Here is a 12,962-nt window from a genome sequence, read left to right as displayed (position 1 = left end):
CTATCACTACAAAAAACCCTCTCCTCCCAACCGAAGAACCTCTAGTTGTCTGCTGAAGTAATTTATTCAACTGCATACAATTAAAGGCCTTCTCTGCAAGCCTTGGGAACCCATACACCACTGTTTTCTACAGAACTGGAAATTAAATAAACTACAGATTACTACAAAGAAAAAAAAATCAGTGACCAGCTGGGATCAGATGAATAGATATTATCCTTGAAGTTATGAAAGATCCAGAGGAAGATGTATTTACCTTGCCGGAGATAGTAAATCACAAGATTTAGTCTAGCCTCAGGAATAACATCAACCAGAGGAGGCAGGACCTGCAATGCCCCTTCTCCTCCTCGGAACACCACCTGCAGAGAAAAGCAGGTTATTGATAACTTCACGTCAAAATTTTGTCTATGACCTCTTAACTCAAGGAGTTTTGTCCTTAAATTCCTATACTAATGGCAAGATAAGGTCAATGGAATTGACACTAGTGTCATTTCTGCTTTAATATAAAATTGCAGCACACGACAATCTTTAGCCTGAAGTACATCAAGCATTTAATCCACCGGGAAAAGGTTAAGGAATCTCAGCTTTTAGTAGCTCAAACCAATAACACATTATATATCAAGTAAGTTTAACAAAAATATGACATGAAACAAAACTGGAACACTGGGAACATAGATGAAAAATACAATTTACTTCTGATGTATTTATGTGAAAATTTAGGCTAAAGATTCTGGGTTTGTTTATAATCCTAAAATGATCAGGAGTAATCAATTACTTTACAATTTGGTTCACAAGACAGTTCCCCTAACAACATCCAACATACTGATTTAACCAACGAGTTAGCCAAAAGGCCAACAATCAAAACAAAGAATGTCAACTTAGGAAAGTCCATTCTGAAATCAGTTTTAACTCCTGGAAAAAATGTGCTAACTTGTGACCATTCCTGAATAATGACAAAGCAAGCAACTGCCCATCATTAAATAACAGTCTACTATTATCAACCATTCAGCAAAGTAATAGTAATACTATTGCAGGGAGCATTAGCAGTTCATCAGCGAGTCTTTTACTTCAAAACACAAATGTTTTGACCTGCATGCCTATCTTTTCCCTACAAACTCCTTGCCAAGTACATTTGGATAGAAACTATTCTAATTTATCTTAATTCTGCTGTAGATAACTAGGCCTTGAAGTTTCTCACCCAGGTTTCCACTATCAGAACAGAACAGACTGGTTTGACCCGAATTGTAAAACCGATAAGCGTGCCAAACAAGAGGAAGAGCCGAATCTTGTAGGAAGAACCTGCGAGTATTCAGCTGAACTTCACCCTGGTACGACACCTACCCGCCGCTAGAGACCCCCGCAACCCCAAAAGCCAGCCCCCCTGTGGACTCGCTGCGCAAGCGTAATGATGTGTAAATATATAAGCGAGTTCCCGGAGAAGCAATGAATACAGCATTAGAGCCAAAACTTCCTTTACAGGTGTTAGGAACCAAATAAGTAGCTCCCGTGTCAACAAGAAATTCTACTCCTTCATTCCCCAGCCTTAACGTAACCAGGGGCTCAGCTGGGGATTACTCCTCTGGTCCCCTTCGGAATTCATTATCCAATGTCATCAGCTTGATAGCTTGCAGGGGTGGGTCCAAGGTCCCAGGCCCCAGTCTGGGGCATTCCCTTTTCCAGTGCCCCCTTTCTTTGCAGATTGTGCATTGGTCTTCTGTGAGGCGAGGCTGCATAAAGGGGGGGGGCCTGCCCACTCCCCTTTCCATTCCCCTGTGATTCCTTCCTGATCTTCCTCTTCCTCTCTGCATTCCTCCAGTCAGAGCCACAATTAACCTCCTAACCCTCACATTTTCTCTTCTAGCCTGCCGCATCTCCTTCTCTTTTTCTCTATTAGTAAAAACTGTCCATGCGATCTCCAGCATCTTTCCCCAATCCCTTGAATCTGCTCCTTTTAATTTCTGAAGTTCCTGCCTTATATCTAGAGTCGATTGCTTCATAAAGATAGAGGCCAGTTGGGTAGCCTCTTCTGGTTGCTCAGGATCCAAATCAGTATATTTCCTGGCATAACTTTTAACCACTCCATGAAAGCAGATGGGGATTCATTCGGTTCTTGTTTGACTTCATATAATTTGGACCAGTTAATTGGCATAGCATGTCTGATATCAAACAGTATCCACCTTTCATACCTGGTTAGAAGTCCTTGGGGTCCCAACAAATTGGGATCCCATCCTGGATCAATAGCAGGGAAGTTTTGATCCACTGTTCCCTGCAAGTCCCCATTTGCATGTGCTCCCTCCACCTGTTTTCAGGTCGCATTTAACACCATTTTCTTTTCATTACTATTTAGTAGAGTATCTAACACTACCTGCAGATCATTACAGTCAGGGTCCTGAGTCCTAATTATTGTTTCAAACACCTTAGCAATCTTTTCCTGTAAATTCCCGCCATCTCCTTCCAGGATCGCAGATCCATGATTGAAAAGGGCACCTTGACCATTACCAGTCCATTATTTCCCACCCCCTGTCAAAGAGGTGCCTGTAAGGCTTATTTCTCTTCTCCCTGTTGTCTTCTTGTCCTTCCTGCAATTGGACTAAGCCCTTCTGCCTCACTAGATTGGCCTGCAGCCTCCATACCGTCTGCCTCATCCCTTCGCCTATGCATATTGGCGCCTTCGTCATCAAAATTCCTCCCCCCAGCCATTGCTGAGAGGCGACCACTAGGGCTGTGTCCTCCCTCCTCCTCCTTTTCGCACTTCAAACATCTTTTCCCTGTGCTGCAAGCCAAACACCACCTTTTCAATCTTCGTCCTCCCCTGTCCTTTTCCAGTGCTAGAATCGCGGGCTCCTGTGCAGTAATCCCGCATTCTCTCTGCCATTCCGGGTGATTCCGCGAGGTAAGGAATAGATCTACATTCGGCACTTCATCCCACTTCGCCTCCCTGCAGCAAAATAACCTAAGTTGCCAAATGGTATTATATCACAACGTCCCATTCTTTGGTCACTTTTCCTGGTCTTCCAGAGTATACAGTGGTCACCAGTGGTTAAAATATTCCACAAGCTGTTTCTCTGCTAGGGGGTCGCCTCCCATTTGTTGCCAATGCCTTATAGTGCATCCTAAGGGGGGAAGCCCTTAAAATTCCCCCTTCAGGCGATGTAACGTTGCCCATCACGCAACAACGCACGGTGAGACGGGGGAAAGGAGAGAAAAGCTGAACAGACAGCGCGGCCGCACAGTGATACCCCAATACCTTTAAATCGATCTGCAGGCTTTTCAGAATGACCTTCCCTTCCCTTCCTTTATGTACCGCTATAGCCTGATCCTGCGAGGCTTTCACCACGTCTTATGGACAGGCACCAGGCAATGACCTGGATCCTTAGGATCCTTTTTTTATTTGTATTTTTTTAAATAAATAAATAAAAAAGGAAAACGTTTACCTTTCAGCAGGGACCTTGTTCGGAGCTCTCGGGTCCGGGGATCAGTGGTTCTCCCCTAGAATTGCCCGGGGCCGGCTGGAGGTGCTGCGATCCCGCGGATCCGTTGAGACTCAGAAACCCACTAGTGTCCCATCTGGGTCGCCAGAAAACTGTTACCAAAACCGGCTATAAAACTCCTTAACGCCAATATAGCATTAAGAAGCAGGCATTCCTTTAATAGGCGCCAGGGATGCAGGGGATCCTTCCACCTAAGGAGCCCCCCTTCCCCGAGGCTACAAGTCGTTAAGCTTATAGCTGATGTTCCTCATACATATTCATTACGATTCTCGGATTACTTTGAAAAATGGAGAAATACAGCTATTAATACCAGAATCGAAAGCCATAGAGGCGAGAATTTTTATGTTACAGAACATACAGAAGCTGGAGAAGGAGGTTCCTGAGGAGGCAGGGGACGTGGTAATACCTCAACAAAACCCCACGCCAATCCAAAACAGCAGAACCAGTGAAATTATTCTAAAACCTGGTTATTCTAAAACCTGGAGTCAACGTTAAGACAGAAGCAATATCCTATTAAGTGGGAGGCTAGGAAAGTGCTTGAAGAATTGATAATGAAATTCTTGGAAATATGGGTGGTCTGTAGAATGTGAATCAGAATATTATACCCTGATATTACCAGTTAAAAAACAGAATGGCAAGGAATATAGGCTACTACGGGATCTGAGAGCAGTAAATCAGATTGTCCAAGACATCCACCCAGTAGTAACCAACCCGTATACCCTGCTGACCTCTTTGAAGGAAGAACATAAATGGTTTAGGGTACTTGATCTCATGGATGCCTTTTTCTGCCTACTTCTAGGTAAGAACAGGCAGGCAATATTTGCCTTTGAGTGGGAAAGGTCCACCACTGGACGTAAAATGCAACTTACCCAGGTAAGTTGGGAATGGAAGTCTGGAATGAGTCTCACGTGGCAGCAGAGATTCAGTATTGCCCCAAGGGTTTAAGAATAGTCCAACAATATTTGACAACCAGTTGGCCAAGGAGTTGGAGACGTGGAAGAAAAACAACTCTGATGGGACAATATTACAATATGTGGATGATATCCTGCTGGCTGCCAAAACCCAAGGGAAGTGAATACAGATGACTGTAAGTAAATCTACTAAACTTCCTAGGACAAGGCGGATACTGGGTGTTGAAGAACAAGGCCCAGATAGGAAGAGGGGTTGTGATCTACTTAGGGTTTGAAATTTCATAAGGACAATGAAGGTTGGGCACTGATTGGAAAGAGGCAATCTGCCAAATGCTGGAACCAAAAACAGTATGAGAATTGAGAGCGTTTTGGGGCATGCTCGGGTGGTGCAGCCTCGGGCCCCAGGATACAGGGTTTGGGTGCTCAGCGACGGAAGCTGGACAACCTCACTGTCCTATAATCCTGCCCAGCCTAGGGTGTTGGTAACACTGGGATTACTGACCCTGTTCCCAACCTGGAAGAGGAGTCGTATTAAAGCTCAATATTAGAGGAAAGTTAAAAGGGAAACTACTGAAGACATATGGAAAGGGCCTAGCACTGCAGTACAAATGGGATGAGAAGAATCCAAAGTCTTATCTTCACCTGGATTAATGGCCCTAGAAAATGGAGAATTATTAGAAAACCTTACTTGGCAAGTAGAACAATTGGCCAAAGTGACAGCAAAGGGGTTTATACAAGTCAATCAACAGGTGCGGGCTAATACCAAGATGATGTTACAAAACTGTTTAGCTCTTGATCTAATCCTAGCAAAGGAACATGGAGTGTGTGAATATTTAAAACTAGATTCAGATCACTGCTGCATCCATATTCCCAATGTGACAGAAAGTCTTAATAAACAGATTAAGCAAATTAGGCAAATAGTACAACAAGCCTAGGATCTCCAAAAAAGTGTCAGAGGGATTTCTTTATCTGGATGGCTGGCCTCACTGGTACAAACTGCAATTCTGATAATTCTGGTAATTATAATTTCTTGTGTAATGGTACAATGCTCTTGCTAATCTCTTATTGTACATATAGGAGGAAGAAGTAGATATCTGCAAAATAATAACCAGAACCATTACCCAATACCTATCCTATTAGATGAGACTCCTGAACGTAAGTTCATAAGTCTCAAAAGGGGGCAATTGTTACAGATAACCAGGCCTTGAAGTTTCTCATCCAGGATGTAACCATTAAAATAACAAGAAGTTTCCACTAAGCAAGTTGAGACCTTAATTGGAAGAACCTGCAAGAATTCAGCTGAAGTTCACCCTAGCACGACACCTACCCACTGCAAGAGACCCTTGCAACCCTAAAAGACAGCCCCCTGAGGACTTACTTTGCACACGTAATGATATGTAAATATATAAGCAAGTTCCCGGAAAAGCAATAAATACCCAAATTAATTCCAAGAATTGTAATGAACATGTATGAGGAACATTAGATACAAGCTTAACGACTTAGAGTCTCGGGGAAGGGGGGCATATTAGGTAAAAGGATCCCCTGTGTCCCTGGCACCTATTAAAGGAATGCCTGCTTCTTAATGCTACATTGGTGTTAAGGAGTTTTATTTCCAGTTTTGGTAACATTTCCACTGATGTCTTAGTCTTATTAAAAAACACAGTTCATGGTCATGCATTCTGACTTGCTCTACAGTCTTTGTATGGACTGGGCTGTGCAAAGTATCTTGCAAGGGTGTTGTCACAGGATATTAAAATCATATGCCCTTGAGGCTAAACCCAACATTATCGTTTTCATAAGTCTCAAACTGACAGGAAAAAATGCCAGGGAGGAAAGAAAGATATACTTGATAGCAACACTGGATTTCTGAAATGGGTCTCACGTGGCAGCAGAGATTCAGAGGTCTCCAATTCTCTATAAATGAGTGCTGTCTGTATTAAATTTGAAAAATGTATTACTCACCAGATTGTGCTTAATGAGCTCCTTGGCAAACTCAAAAGAAGATGAGGCACTATCTGTCAAGCTCTTGAGCTCTGCCTGGAATTATATACATTCAAAAAGCTTAACAAAAAACCAGAAAAGCATACAAGATAAGTGCAGGTTCATATTATTCCCCAAACTGACAGAAAGACATCTTCAACAGTGATAGGCTGGGTCACAGGAAGAACTGTGCTTTTTCACTTTAGTATGATTTTTTGGAGTTGGATAATATATATGAAACAAGGTCAAAAGCACACCAAGAAAACAATAAGATCAAAGTGCACATGGATGGATGGACAGGGACACCTATACACCTCAGTTCTTAATACTAGGGAGACTATGAAATAAGTAACATTCCTAAAAGGACACAATTACATGATAAAAGTCCATTATCAGCATCAGAGATTAAAACAGATAACAAGGAAAAGAAACTTGTATGGAATTGTGAACTAAAATAAAGCAGAACTAAAGTGCTTTCTGATACATACCTCAGCAGCCTTCCCATTGTAAAGTCGGAAATGGTTACAAGCCTTAAGGTTAAGAGCAATGGTGCTGTCAGGAACTTGCTGAAGGTAAACAGCAAGCACTTCCTGTGATACATCATAGTAATCCAGCTTGTAATAGCATAGCGCCACATACACATTCAGGGCCAGGTATTCCCTGCAAGACAGAGGAAAGAGAGTTAAAGGTAGCATTTAAATCCCACCAGATAATTACACCACAAAACTTTACAATCAGTAACAAAACCCTCACATGCATATGCATCTTTTACAAGCACAAGTACAAAATTAGGAGTTCTAAGAAATGCTTCCTCCGTAACTATAGCTCTAGTTTCTGATAGATAAATTGCATAGAATCAGTTACAGATGTGCATACGCATTTGTCAACAGCAGCTACTGCAATTTTAAAGAACTGTCTACAGAACTGGGTCTGCAAATCTGGGAATTTCTTCACAATATAGAAATATACAGAAGATGAACTTCTGCCTTACAGAATAGGATTTTCTATGCAGTGTGTGCAAAACTACATTTAACATGCACATAAAATTTCACAAATATTTCTAGTGGCCATTATTAACTCTTACATCAAGTATAATTACTTCAGAAAAATTGCCATTACAAGTTATGAAGCCAGAAGAACTACACAGAGAAATAAGGCAGACATTTATGGTAACAGTAGTAAATAGAAGGATAATTATTATGAAGGTTAGTAACTTAGCATTGAGTGATTGCCTCTACAGGATTTGGAGGTTGAAATCTCTTCCCTGAGCATTAAAGAACACACTAAATGTATTACGAGGGAGTTTCAGCTTTTTCTGAAGCATTCAGGGGGAGAAACTGTCAAAATACAACTTGGTATTGGAGTGGCAGTTTCTATTTTGCCAAAGTATTCTTGACTCCTCATCACAGGCCAATAAGGAGGTAGAGGCTTTACACTAAAAAGTAAAATCGTACAAGGATGTAGAAGTGGAAGGAGAGGGGATGAAATGGACACCATGACATCTTTTATTGCTTATAATGAGTATTTCCAGCCACTTACAAGTTAGTTTTCTTCCTTGTTAAATTCTAAACTAAAAAGTTGCAGGATATGATAAAAAAAGAAAATCTCAGGAACAGTTGCATCAAAATAAATAGAAATGGAAAGAATCTCAGACTTAAAGGAACACATACAACTCTACATAAAAACTAAAACTGAACTCTTCTTAGAAGGCTAACAAGTGAAGTGCCTATAATCGCAAGCAAGGCTCTCTGGGCTGGGAACTAGAAGAGGAAAAAGGGACAAAACAGATACACAATTGTGTATCATTTCAGAAGGAGTACGTAACAAAGAAAAAAGGATCTCAGAATGGATTACAAAAAAAGTCACTAAAAGAAAGCAATGAATAGAGACCTTTTTAATATGTACTTTTAATAATGATTTGTAATAAACAAAATTGAGGAGATACAACTTGTCCATAGTTCGTGGTGGGAAAGGGACACAGTAAATGGAAAAAAAGATGAGCTGTATTCCTTCCCTCTCTCCTCCCCCACCTCCCCCCGGAGAAAAAAACAACTAAATGGAATCGAAATACCAGCAATATCAGAGACATTGCAGTAAGATTTAGAGTGAAGATGCCCACCGGTTATCAAGAAGAATGCGTTTGTAGATGTCGATAGCTTCTTGGTAGTGAGACCGCATATAGTGGATAGATGCCAAGCTAAGCTGATCTTCTGTAATGTCTTGCAGATTCTGGTGAAAGCTCATCAGTTTCTTCTCATCACTGAACTGAAAAAGAAAGGGTGACACATTCTCAGGAGAATTCAGTGAGAAAAACATTTTAAGTTAATTAGCTGGGTTAGTTTTGTCCTTGCCGGCAAGCAGCAGGTGATACTGAACATCTGGAAAAATTCTGTTATAACTTTGAAGTAAGTTAATTTGACCAATGGAGAAAACCAAGCATAAAAGAAGCAGACCAGCTGAAACTGGAGAAATCCATACAGAATTTCGTGAGACAAGACTTGAATGTTATTTGAGCCAACAGAAATTTTGCTATTTGTAGACTGAAATCTTATTTCTCAGGGATAGCAGAAAAATTCAAGTCTTGCCAAGACAACAAACATTCTCACCAAATTTCTTCCAGAGCATCAACAAATGCTTTTTCATCAGCCCTTTAAAATTCCAGTTTCTTTAATTACAAGGTTTATTTTTAAAAGCATAGCATTGTGCATAACAAACAAGGACAAAAGCAGGGAACAGAGTGAAAAAATAATTTTACATTTGTATTACAATAGTAAAGTTGAGGCTATTCACCTAATCAGTTTACTCAAATCATTTATTCCTGTGCTTCTCTTTGCTGTTTCTACTGACATCAGCAACAGTAATTATGAATCTCTCACATACAAATTCTCTCTTACACGTTTGTTCTTTATCTAAAATATCTACGTCCAAAATTTTTATTCAAGTCCTGTTCCTCCCTCTTTGAGCTAGTCGCACAAAACAGAGCTCAATGCAAGGAGCTTCTTCGTATTTTCATAAAGTCTTTTATTTCCAAAGACCAATTACATGAACTAGGGACCATTCAACTTCTCCATATCATAAATCTCTAAGTGACAATGCCGCTACAAAAACATTCTAACAGTGTTCTCTTAAGCTTACAGTCATTTAAGTAAACAGAAAATGCCATCAAAGCAAACATTCGGGTTTAATACTTTCTTTCACTCAACACACTGTCTCTGCAGGAGAACAGTACTTCTTAGGTATACTTCAGGATGGTATAAAATCAAATTAAAGGGAAGACAGCTATGTACGACAGTGAAATGGTCTTTTAATTGCTGTTGAAATTAAAGTAAATCTCATGCTACAAACAATATTCTGTCTTGGATACTGAATAACGTAGGAGGGTCAGTAATAGCTTATTGACCATTTTGCTGAAATTGCTAAGTAGAAAGCAGCTTTGAGCAGGGAAAACTTTGTATACTCAGAAGAAAAGCTTGAAGAAGAAAATGTCTACATTTCTGATTCTATTCAGCTGCAGATGCCTTGCAATCAAAAATACCACTAAGCTTCTGTATATGACTTATGTGAAATGTGTTGGTAGGACTTGCTTTAGATGATATATACTGAAGGCATCTATTCTGAGACCCTGTTTTCACACTTTCTCCTTCATATTTGAATATAGTAAGACGGTTGTGGAAAACGTTTGTTCTGCCACCACAGGCATTTTAATTGTTCTGCCAGGTTGCCAGTATAAATTACATATTACTAAATTGAAAAGAAAATAAAACAAAGAATGGGCAATGAAGAAACATCGTACCTTATGTGCCAGGTGAAAGAGTAAACGGTTCTGGAGACGACTCTTAGGTGCTGAAAGGAAAATTCAGTAGTATGGATACAAAGAACAATTCAGTTTTAACTCCCTTTCCCAACAGACTTGCTTACACACATGTTTTGTCATTAACTAGCCCAAGTACACTTTTTCACTGCAACAGCCTGTGCAGATCACGCCCTCGGGCAGGTTCTGCCAATTTATGGTGCTCGAAAAGCCTTCCTGCTTCCCATCTTCATTCGCTGTCATTTCTTTTGAAACCTCTGCAGAAAATAGTTTGTCATTGTCCTTTCCTTCTATGAGCTTTACAAGTTTGATGAACTGTATTATTATTTCTGTGCAGGGCCTTCTGTATAATTCCACGATTTTGCACAAGTGACATACAGCAGAGCATCTCTTAAAAATAAAAAACAGCAACAGAAAAACCAAATTAATGTTCTTTCTATGATGTGTAATACTTGAGGTAGATTATGTGATTCATAATTCTAGGAATCTTGTCAACTTTCAGTGTCCTGTGAAACCCATTGCTGCTACTGTTTTGTTCCTCATGCACACACTATAACGTATTTAATTCTAGTATTTCTTCTGTCCTTAGAAACAAAAGATGCATGGAAGAATTCTGTACTCAGATCAGATAAGGTTCAAACTAAGAAACGGGAGGGAGGTTTAAGGGACATATCTTCTCTCTAGAGCCACTAAAATTCACCAAATTTCTTTCTCTAGCAAGATTAGGAATTCCATTTAATACACTCCCTATGACACAGATTGTTAACTGTGAGGCTTTAAAGTCACTAGAGAGCCCTGTGCTTCACTGAGAGTGACAAAGATCCCTGTCCAACAGAGCTATTAATTTCTTCTGTGAGCAATTTTCCGAAAAGCCTTCCCTTGTTTCCTGTATTTTCTTTAGCCTACTCAGATAATGAGCACTCTCATTCTTGCTCAGACCAACAGCTGGCAACCTATGTACCACAGAGAAGATTTATATGGAATCTTCACAAAAAGCAGAATTAGTTACTGTGTTTGTGAGGCCACAAAAGTGCACAGTTAGCAAAGCAATGGCCTGTAACACAAGGCTGTGATTCTTCTGACATCCTAAATCATGAAAGGAGGCTGAAGCCACAAAACCTCTTCCCCCCAACCCCAATGGAATTTTCTAGTAATAATTTACATTTTTGCAAATGCAATTTAGAGAGAGATTTCCAGACTTCTTACTCTCTTGCCATCTAATGAGGGAACTTTGGAACTCAGTGAATAATGTCAAAAAGCAATCAAGCAGTCAAGTTAGCAGCATAAAGCTATCTATCTGCTTCTGCTAGGCACAGCAGTTATTTTTTTCCTCTCTCCTTTCTTAAGCTCTGCTATTTAAACATGTGCCTCCTCACCAACTACTTTAGAAAATGGGAACAGTGAATCATATCTTTAAAGAACTGCTTGAAACAGGGGAATCCCAAAAGGAAAAGGCAGTAGGAGAGAGTTCTCATAAAACCAAAATACCCTGCAAAATATTACTAGCTGAAGATCAAGTTGTTAAAAAGCCAAACAGTCTCCAACACAGAATATGTTGTGGGCTTCTCAATAGCCTAATTATTAAAGAATTGAATGCTTTCTATCTAGAATCTCTATTCTATAAGAACCACTAGTATTATAATAAACAAGGTAATATAGTCTATAAATGATTTCATCTATTGAGTTTAAAAGTTACAGAGTACACTAATTTAAACGCAAGTTCTTAAAAATGTTGTCAGCAATGACACCAAGGTAACTCCACATGTGCCTCAGCATTAACTGATAGGTTTTAGTATCAAATTTTTGAAGGGTTGCACATGGACCCCACATGTGTCTTTGTGCAAAACAAACTGACCACAGCCACCCTAACCATCCTTCACAGTTCAAAACAATTGGTCATCCAAGGCTCTAAAAATACGAGCAGGATAGATTGTGGGATTTACACTAAAAATAACATATGTATAACCACAGTACAGTGAGCAAATACACCAGTGTAGGTTTTAGCATGACTGTAAGTGATTTGCAAGGAATACTCCCTCAAGAATCTAAAATGACAATTTTTTGTTTTACTGGTCAACGAACAACTATAGCACTGCCCTCTCAAACCTGGCATCTGATCCAACATCTAAATTATTAGTCTACTTCTTGGCAAAAGCCAGATTTAGTCCATGTTACCCTATACTTAAAGCAGGCAAAACATGGAATTTGAGTTCTGATGGAATAAGTGTTGGATATATGAAGAAGTAAAAAAACCTCCTGCTTCACAACAGATTACATCATTTAATCCATGTTGTTACTCTTTAAAATGAGACACTTTTACCTAATGCCAGCCAGGGAAGTAGATGGCAATAATCAAAAAATGTAGTCCTGTTGATATAATAAAGCAGAAGCACGGAAACATTCAGTATCATCAGTTTCTTCTCTCCCAGTGCCAAATACATTTTTTGGAGGAAGACAAAGAAACATAGGAACCAAATCTGATTAATTTCTGTGACAAATCTGGTTACGAATATTGGATAAAGCTGCTGTCAGTCACTGGAAAAGGAAGTTATGCAGTTCCTCCTCATCAGAGAGTGACGTTTTTGAAGGACACTAGGATTGTTCTTTTATGACTCTGCTACTAACAAATTTCATTATCACTGATCTAACTACTGATGCCACAAGGAATCACAATCTTCTCTTATTCTCACTTTTCAGGAAGACAACTGTACCTTTTTTTTTTTTCCTTAAGATCAGCGTTAAGCAATCTAGGGTTTGTGATAAACATAATGA

The 12,962-nt window shown here is 39.8% G+C and overlaps 1 protein-coding gene across 5 annotated transcripts in view; it reads right to left on the bottom strand.

Annotated features, from left to right (window-relative positions):
* IFT56 (intraflagellar transport 56) overlaps positions 1 to 12,962 on the bottom strand; it is a 61,222-nt gene that overhangs the window by 28,490 nt on the left and 19,770 nt on the right. For 3 of the 5 annotated variants that reach the window (XM_062568649.1, XM_062568658.1, XM_062568667.1), the window contains exons 5-9: positions 10,173 to 10,222; positions 8,499 to 8,644; positions 6,868 to 7,039; positions 6,362 to 6,436; positions 254 to 356 (exon numbers count right to left, since the gene is read on the bottom strand). In XM_062568649.1, coding sequence (XP_062424633.1) covers positions 254 to 356; positions 6,362 to 6,436; positions 6,868 to 7,039; positions 8,499 to 8,644; positions 10,173 to 10,222 — 546 coding nt within the window. Of the gene's footprint in view, positions 1 to 253; positions 357 to 6,361; positions 6,437 to 6,867; positions 7,040 to 8,498; positions 8,645 to 10,172; positions 10,223 to 12,962 lie in introns of those variants that run through there. The other 2 variants (XM_062568686.1, XM_062568675.1) reach the window with 2 other exon arrangements.

This window comes from Rhea pennata, chromosome 1 (genome assembly GCF_028389875.1).
Source record: "Rhea pennata isolate bPtePen1 chromosome 1, bPtePen1.pri, whole genome shotgun sequence".
NCBI classification, from domain to species: Eukaryota; Metazoa; Chordata; class Aves; order Rheiformes; family Rheidae; genus Rhea; species Rhea pennata.
The sequence above is the reverse complement of the archived record's forward strand: the minus strand, read 5'-3'. Positions and strand labels throughout refer to the sequence as shown.